This window comes from Camelina sativa, chromosome 14, assembly GCF_000633955.1.
Source record: "Camelina sativa cultivar DH55 chromosome 14, Cs, whole genome shotgun sequence".
Classification (NCBI taxonomy): domain Eukaryota; kingdom Viridiplantae; phylum Streptophyta; class Magnoliopsida; order Brassicales; family Brassicaceae; genus Camelina; species Camelina sativa.
This window is the reverse complement of record NC_025698.1, coordinates 29,147,768-29,156,864: the sequence shown is the minus strand read 5'-3', so window position 1 is coordinate 29,156,864 and position 9,097 is coordinate 29,147,768. Positions and strand designations below refer to the sequence as shown.

Here is a 9,097-nt window from a genome sequence, read left to right as displayed (position 1 = left end):
TTTTTTTTTTTTTTTTTTTTTTTTTTTTTTTTTTTTTTTTTAATATGAGGATTTCTAATCTCCTTTATTGTTTGTAGTTTTTTTTTTTTTGGTTTTTTTTGTGAGTGGCAAGTAATGACTTTGTAAGTTCAAGAAAAAAACATTATTTTTTTTACATAATTTATCTACAATTTTTAAATAAATACGAAGAATGCGTGCATATACATAGACGTTTTTAACATGACTGCATGTGTAAATGGAATAAGTCAAAACAAGGTTCCCATTCAAATAATTAAATTTTCTTTACACGTAAACCATGGCTATAATTAATTTTGAAACACAACTATGTCCACATTAAACATAATAATCAATACAAATTTTAAACAAGATTGAAACATAGTTTGAGGCAGATAAATATCTGAAAAATCATGTTTTAAACTTTCAAAGTGTCACTGGGTAACATTTTAAACCTCAAGAGAATTTCACTAATACTATAAACCTTTAAAATGATTTTACTAACATTTTGAACTTTTAAAATGTTTTTACTAACACTTTAAACCTTCAAACTAACTTTCATTTTTGTACCGCCATAAAAAATAACAGAATAATAATATCCGTCAACGCAAAATAGTTAAATTATATTGGTTTAATTTAAATTCTAATAAGTTTTAGTTTTTATAAATAAATAAAAAGATAAAAAAATAAATTTGTGTTCATCTTCATTGCAGACAAAACTTTTACGACGTTACTCTTCACATTATTAATCATTTTAATAAATGCATCTCCACTGGATTCTGATTCAAATCGATTGACTTTTCATTGGAAACCAATGAATTTTCTAAATATATTGTCGTCTTCGGTTTTACATTTGTCAAATGTTTTAACCTTACCTCTGATTCTTCATTTTTTGCTTTGATGTATTTTTAATTGTTTATATCAATCGTCATAAATAATTAAATTAAATTAAATTAATTAAACAAGCATTTAAATTAAACCAGCATAGTTTAACTATTTCACGTTGACGGATTTTACTGTTTCGTCATCTTTCGTGGCAGTACAAACAGAAAAGTTATTTTTAAAGTTTAAAGTGTTAGTGAAATTATTTTAAAAATTAATAATATTAGTGAAAATACCTCAAAGTTTAAAGTGCTACTCAATGATACTTTGAATGTTTAAACGTGATTTTCCCGATAAATATGATGCATCCACATATTTTCAACGTGTAAATTATGAGTTCAAATGAGTTATGCGGAAGCAGAGCTTGTTTTGTGGGGGTTGGCAAACGTCTTTTTTACTTGTGAAAATTAAAATGGGTTTGGGCTCTAAAACCCATCAAATTTTCATTTTTCTTGAAGCTGTTGGGAAGAGGAGACTAAGAAGTAAAGAAGGAAGAAACCACAACTCAAGCGTAGATAGGTCTCAATTAGACAGATCAGTTTAACGGTATTATTAGATATTTTATTAAGTTCAGAATCACACCTTTAAATAGAAGCTTATAATAGTTAAGATCAAAGAGGATACTGCTCAATGGTTTTTAGCGCAACAAGTGGAAGAAGAAGACGCTCAAAAAGAGGTTCCTCAAGAGACTGGTAAGATCTTCTTGGAGACCCCAGATAGACCTTGGTTAAAATGTAATATCGCTTTCTCTTGAGGTAAAGTGAAGTGTTTGGGAGGGCTGCTTGGGTTCTCCAAAATTTTGAAGATAAAGTAATACTGCATTCTAGAAAATCTTTCATTGATATGGACTCGAAAAAGGAGATGGAATTGGAATGTTGGTTATGGGCATTACAAAGCCTCATAAGTCTCAAAATAAGAAGAGTTATCACTACAACAAATATGAGTATTGATAGCAGATTATAATAGCACAATTTCTGTAATTGCTATTAAAAGTGAAATGAGATTTGTCAAATAGACTCATAGCATTGCACTAATGCTATGCCTAAAAATCAATAAGCGGGAACTAAAACACCTGATTCCGCCGTAATTTTATGAGCAAGCGCCAACACTTAGAAAATAAAAATACATTTTGGCGGTCTATGAACAAAAACATTAAATTTCATAGCACTAGGAAAAAAAAAGACAAAATAAAGAAGGCAAAAAAAAAAGACAAAACCATCGAGTTCTCCGTCGACTCGTTTGATCACCATCTCCGCGGACTCTTTTGCTCGCCGTCTCTGGAGATTCCATTGCTCGTCATCTCCGTTGAGTTCATCTTTTCCATCTCTCGCCATCTCCGCCGACTCCATTGCTCGCCATCTCGATTCGATCTATCTCACTCTCTTAATTCGCATCAGCTCTCCTCAGATCTGATTTCAATCCAAGATTTTCAAGGTCTTCAGGTGAGTTGAAAGTGAGTCCATAGTAGCAATACACAGCAGTGTGTTTCGTTGGTTGTTTTATTTGGATAATAATTACAGCTTCTTGTTAATAGGTGTGGGTTCTCAGATTTCGGGGGAAGAATACAATCACGATAGAGGTTAGACACATCTATCGATTTCTTGGCCTTTTGTATCCTTTTGTAGTTGCAGTGTCTCTATGATTGACTGTAGAAAATATGTTTAACTTGTGGTCACTGTTGCTTGTATCCTATACCGTTTGAACTATGTCAAGGAAAACTAGGATTTTTAAGAAAAATGTTGGACAAGGCATGGGTGCATTTATGCAGGTAAGTATAATTGTTAAAAGTGTTTTCTTTATTCATTTGGACTAGTGTTGTTGAAGTCGTTAGTGTCAAATTAGCAGTTAATGGAAAGATAATTTGTCTGTGTGCCGGATGCCGCAATTTAGAGCGCCATACATGCAACGAGGTTGTGTCTCATTTAGTTATAAATGGAATGGATGAGGCTTACAAGAGACGTACTGATTGGTTTCACCATGGAGAAGATAACTTTGGAATAAAATGTGGAATGCTGAGATTCTGGGTTTATACGAAGCTGCTAAATGGTCTGATGAAGATTTAGCTTGTAAGGGTTCAGATTTATGTGAGGCTGCTGAGGGTGAGGATAGGCAAGAAGATGAGTTTTTTGCAAAACTTGCAGATGCTGAAATGCCATTATATCCAACGTGTGTGAATCATAGTAAGCTATCAGCTACAGTTACACTGTTTCGGATTAAAACTCAAAATGGTAGGTCAGACAAGAGCTTCGATAATATACTGGAAACTTTACCAAAAATGTTACCTGAAGACAATGTACCACACACATCAACCTATGACGTCAAGAATTTTCTGAAATCTTTTGATATGGGATATCAAAAGATTCATGCTTGTGTGAACGACTGCTGCTTATTCAGAAAGAAGCTGAAGAAGGTTGATACTTGTCCAAAATGCAAATCTTCAAGATGGAAGACCAACATGCACACTGGAGAAGTCAAGAAGGGTGTTCCACAGAAGGTTTTGAGGTACTTCCCAATAATCCCTCGTCTGAAAAGGAGGTTCAAATCGGAGAAAGTGGCTGCGGATTTGTGATGGCATTTCAATAACAAGAGCACTGACGGGAAATTGCGCCACCCAGTAGACTCAGTGACATGGAAGTCAATGAATGAAAAGTCTCCTTCTTTCGCAGCTGAGCAGAGGAACTTGCGACTTGGGCTCTCTACTGATGGGTTTAACCCATTTAACATGAAGAACAGCCGATACAGTAGTTTGCCTATGTTGCTGGTTAATTATAACATGGCTCCTGACTTATGTATGAAGGAGAAAACATCATGCTTAGTTTGTTGATTCCTGGACTGCACCAACCTGGTAATAGTATAGATGTTTACTTAGAACCTCTTATAGAAGATTTAAATCATTTGTGGTCTAAAGACGAGATAACTTACGATGCATTTAGTAAAACAACTTTTACGTTGAGGGCGATGCTTCTTTGGACCATAAGTGATTTCCCAGCATATGGAAATCTTGCTGGTTGTAAAGTAAAGGGTAAGATGGGTTGTCCTATATGTGGGAAGCACACAAATAGTTTGTGGCTGAGTCATAGTAGGAAGCATGTATATATGTGCCACCGAAAAAGTTTGTCTCCGTTACATAGTTTTCGAGGAAAGAATAATTGGTTTGATGGTAAAGCAGAGCATGAAACAAAGGGAAGGATACTCACGGGTAGAAATATTTCCTTACTACTGAGAAACTACAAGAATGATTTTGGTAATAGAAAAGATACTGGGAAAAAGAGATCTAGAGCTGGTTGTGACATACCATCTGATAACGAAGATGAATACAGTGCATCTGATGATGAAGAAGAAGACTTAGCAGAAAAATATGAAGAGGAGTTATCTAGATGGAAGAAAAGATCAATATTCTTCACAATGCCTTATTGGGAGGAATGTAAAATACTTATAGAGTTTCCATTGTGATCACTTGTATATGACTTTCAACTTATTGCTCTATTATATGCTTTGTCTTGACAAGGAGCTCCCAGTAAGACATAACATAGACATGATGCATGTGTAGAGAAATGTGGCTGCAAGCTTGATTTCCACATTTTGGCAATTCAAAGGATGAACTAAAAGCTAGGAAGGACCTCGAAACTCTTGGTATCAAGAATGATTTGCATCCAAAAGCTCACGGTAAAAGGACACTACTTCCCGCAGGTCCTTGGTCTTTGTCATAGTCAGAAAAAAAAATATTCTGTAAGCGGCTCTTTGACTTTAAAGGTCCGGATGGCTATTGCTCTAACATATCTACTTGTGTATCATTAGAGGAGTGTAAAGTGATGGGACTCAAATCTCATGATTACCACGTCCTGATGCAACAACTGCTACCAGTTGCTGTTAGAGTTTTACTACCTAAGGGTCCTAGAATAGCCATTTTCCGCATATGCGCATTCTTCAACGTATTGTGCCAAAGATTTATTGATATGGAACAACTCCAAATAATGGAAACAGAAATTGTGGAGACTCTATCCATGTTTGAAAGATTTTGGCCACCTAGTTTCTTTGACATCATGGTGCACTAGTGTGTGCATCTAGGAAGAGAAGCCCGACTAGCTGGTCCTATCCATTTCCGATGGATGTATCCATTTGAGAGGTAATGTCCTTTTTTTTATTTTAGTTTTATCTTCAAGAACTAAATTAGTGAATCTAATTGGACTTATTGCTTACCTATTTGGTGTTCATTACAAACAGATACATGAAAGTATTGAAAGACTATGTTAGAAACCCAGCAAGACCAGAGGGGTGTATAGCTGAGTCCTATCTTGCAGAAGAATGCATGAAGTTCAGCTCTGATTTCTTGAAGACGACAACAAATGTAGAAGAAAAAGAGGAGAGGAACACTGAGTATGAGAGCCACTCCATCCTAGAAGGTCGTCCTATATCAGCTGGGACCTCATTCAATCTCACTGATATGGATAGAAAAATAGCCCACCTTGCTGTAATCCAGAACACGACTATGGTGGAACCTTACATTGAGTAAGTTTTTCTTATTACGTTGTACATTATTTATTCTTATAGTAATTGTTTCTGATGAATTTTCTTGTTTCTTGTTTATATGCAAGTGCTCATTTACAGCATCTACAAGACTCATATGGTAGATGTAGACGTGATGCAAGTTATTTATGGAGTATGCACACTCAAAATTTCCCAACGTGGCTAAAGCAACAAGCATGTTATACTATATTTGTCATTTTTGGTGGCTATTTAATTAGTAGTTCAGCTGACCTTTTTTTGTTAAGGACGAGACACTTAAGTGGTTGGCTTATGGTCCACGTAGTATAGCCAGATCTTATACAGGCTACATTGTGAATGGCATGCAGTTTCATACAAAGTCAATGCATAGGCTAAGTCAGAATAGTGGGGTTTACTATGAGGCAACAGCAATGTGTAGACCTAGTGCAAGGGACACAGCACAACTGGTAGATGTTGTATCATACTATGGCAGAATAGTTGATATTATCTTGTTAGACTACAATGTCTTCTACGTCCCAATATTCCGGTGTCATTTGGATGTTAAAGGTAACAATGTTAAGGTAGAAGATGGCTTTACGCTGATTAATATGAATCAGAGCCAAATGTCATTTGCAAAAGACCCATTCATTTTAGCCTCTCACGCGAGACAAATATTTTATTCTAGGGAGAATGATGAATCTAGTTGGTTTGTAGTTTTGAAAGGTCCATCTAGAAGATACAGTGATGAGAATGAGGAAGATGGGTATGAGATGTTGGACCATTACCTTCGGATATTGACATGACTCTAGAGGACGTAGCAGATGAGGCTCAAAATGTCAGAGATGATTGTGAAAGAATTTTTGTGTGATTGCGTTCATTTTCTGTTTTTTTTCTTTCTAAAAGGGGATAGTGATTGGTTTATCATACTGTTATGTTTTTTTTTGTTTTTGGATAATTGGTCTGTCTTTGAGTCTATATTTGAGTTTCCCTTTGAGTTTTACAGATGGATTGCGATGGGGGGTAAGGGAAAAAAGGGTGCAAGGAAAAGGAAGACCAACGTAGAAGAAGAAGACCCTGAATTCGTTGGCACCATATATCCACATGACACGCAGCCTCAAGACACACAGTTTGATGAACCACAACCTCAGACTGTTCTCGATAGCCATATGGTTGGGTCTGAAGCTGCTAAGGACGATACATAACAAGGAGCCGAGAAAGAGTCCACTGCTGTCTCTGAGGAGGCTACTGATACGGTTCTGCCCGAGCCTAAAAAACACATAGGACCAACAAAGATGAAAGATATTGCCAAGGATCCTAATACACGAATAAGAGTACAATTCACTGAATTTGGAGAACCGTGTAGAGAAGGATCGGTTAAGTTGTCTTCCTACTTAGGTCCCTTGGTAAGAGAACATGTTCATGTTGTCATAGAAGATTGGAGAAAATTTGGTGAGGAGCTGAAGACAGTTCTATGGAAATCTGTTAAGGTAATTTAATTTCAGTCACATTCACAATTAATTTGCTATAAGTACTCTTATCTTTTTTTTTCTTACGTTATTGTAGATACGGTTTGAACTAGATGGAGAATATGAGAAAGTGACTGTTATGAAGCAGATGGGATGTTTATGGAGGGCCTCTAAGTCACGTTTGGTTAATCAGATTAGGAAAGCTCCGAACAACGTAGAAAGAATGAAGCTGCGACCAGACAATATTCCTACGACAGAGTTTAGGAAGTTTGTCAAAGACAAGACTAGTCAAGAGTTTAAGGTACTAACTTGTAATTAATTTATTTTCCACATTTACTGTGCTAATACTTTTATATAGGCTGTTAGTGATTCATACAAGGAAAGAAGACGTAAGCAGATTCCTCACACATGTAGCCGTAAAGGAATGGTTAGATTGGCCGAAGTTTTAGTAAGTCTCAGTCAGTGATTATCACTATCTTTTGGACACCAGTTCTGACAATGGTTTCTTAATGTTACTGAATGTGTGTTATAATTACGCAGAGAAAAGAGAGCTCAGATGAAGTGACTAGACTGAATGTGTTGGTCAAGTCACGAACTAAAAAGGATGGGACAGCAGTGAACACGGATGTTGCTGCAAAGATTGTAAGTCATTCTTTTATGATCCTCTCTTCTATGTTTTTCATAATAATTTACCTCTATAAACATAAGTCCGACATTTACTAGGAAATGGCAAATGAGTTCGTTCTGTCTACTGCTCCATCATCATCATCATCAAACCCAAAAGAAGACACTCTTGCTCAGATCTTGGGACCTGACAATCCTGAGACGCATGAGGGCAATGGGTAGAGGAATGAGTATGACCAAACTTGCTTGTTTCCAGATGAAAATATGTGACTCAAATGCAACAGACCCAAATTCAGTTGCAGCAACAGGTCAATGAATTACAAGATGCTCTTGTGAAACTGAATAGTCCTGTAAGTCTGTAAGTTTATGTCATTAGATTAATGGTCTAGTAAAATGGTAACTAATTATATTTCTTCTCATTTTACAGCGTCAATTTTCGGAAGTTGGTGAACATTCAACACCAAGAGTAAGTGTTAATGTATAATGAGATTTGTTGATGTTTGGTATTGAAAAGTTAACGGATTCTAACTATTATTTACCTTTGTAGAGTGTAAACCAAAAACCGCAGCCTAAGTGCATTCTGTATGATTGGTATGGCTCTAAATTCAAAGTAGTCGAGGGTCGTATTCTGCCTTTTGATCACATGGACTTCGTCAACAATGGGCCCTAATTCAGTCAGGTGTTGGTTGAGACCGCTTTTGAAGAAGATGCTTTTCTTTGGAGACCTGCGGCAAATATGTTTAGTATTGGTCAAGCTGTAGGAGAAACTATTGCGTGGCCTCAAGATTGTGTTGATGCTATTGAGCAGGAGTTAGGACCAGAAGACATTCCGCCTAAGGTAATGTTTTCTTAATCTGATTGATTGTACTTAGGATTTGATCTCTACGTTTTAGTGTTCTTAAATCTAATAATATTTTTCTATATTGGACTTATTTTGTTTAACAGAGACCAAGTACAATTTCCATGAACAAGTGCAAACTTCTACATTGGCTATCAAATGATGATAAACATGTTGCTGAAGGCCGTTGGTAGACTCGTGATCCCAAAGCTTTGGTGAATGGCCTTCTTCTTAGACCAAATGCCATTAAAGTTTTTGTGGATGCGGTTAATGAACCTGAGACATTTCTTTGGCGGCCAACAGAAGAGCTCTCAAATCTTCATGACTCTTTGAAGTCGTTTGTAGCATGGCCATTCAACAGAGTTTTAATCGAAGATTTAAGTACAGAGGCACTAGCTACAACATCTCCTCGTACGCAGTCACAAGTACTCACTCCAGCAGCTCTTACGAAGAGTTCAAAACCACTTTCACAATCTCCTTCAAGTTCATCTCAGCAGGTAAATTTCAATGTTTTTGGTACTTATAAAATATGTTATGATCGTTAGCAGTGATGCCTTTGGTAAACCTTACATATTATTTATACTATGCAGCATAGTTCTCCAAAACAGATTGTCAAGGAGAATCAGAAGTGCAAACTGCTGGACATTACCGTTCAGAATAGGGTTGTTGCAGAAGGACGCTGGTCTTCAAACAACCCAGAGCAGTTAGTGCGTTTTGTTCCCTTGGGTCGTAATGCAGTCCGTGTGTGGATTGATCTAGTGAAGGTGCCTGATGTGAAGGTTTGGAGGCCTAATTCTGCTATTGAGTG

At 36.5% G+C, this 9,097-nt stretch overlaps 1 protein-coding gene across 1 annotated transcript; it reads left to right on the top strand.

Annotated features, from left to right (window-relative positions):
• LOC104744109 lies at positions 3,835-6,563 on the top strand. The gene is made up of 8 exons (XM_010465127.1): positions 3,835-4,300; positions 4,486-4,566; positions 4,675-4,808; positions 4,932-5,002; positions 5,101-5,385; positions 5,485-5,536; positions 5,649-6,124; positions 6,365-6,563. Exons 1-8 carry the CDS (start codon positions 3,835-3,837, stop codon positions 6,561-6,563), a joined length of 1,764 nt encoding a protein of 587 aa, XP_010463429.1.

Bases quoted from the DNA above. Each gene is read 5' to 3' on its own strand.
- LOC104744109 (XM_010465127.1), top strand. From the start codon at position 3,835: ATGCTTCTTTGGACCATAAGTGATTTCCCAGCATATGGAAATCTTGCT. The intron at 4,567-4,674 runs GTCCTTGGTCTT...GTGTATCATTAG, and splicing joins AAGGACACTACTTCCCGCAG to AGGAGTGTAAAGTGATGGGA. The intron at 5,537-5,648 runs GTATGCACACTC...TTTTTTGTTAAG, and splicing joins TGATGCAAGTTATTTATGGA to GACGAGACACTTAAGTGGTT.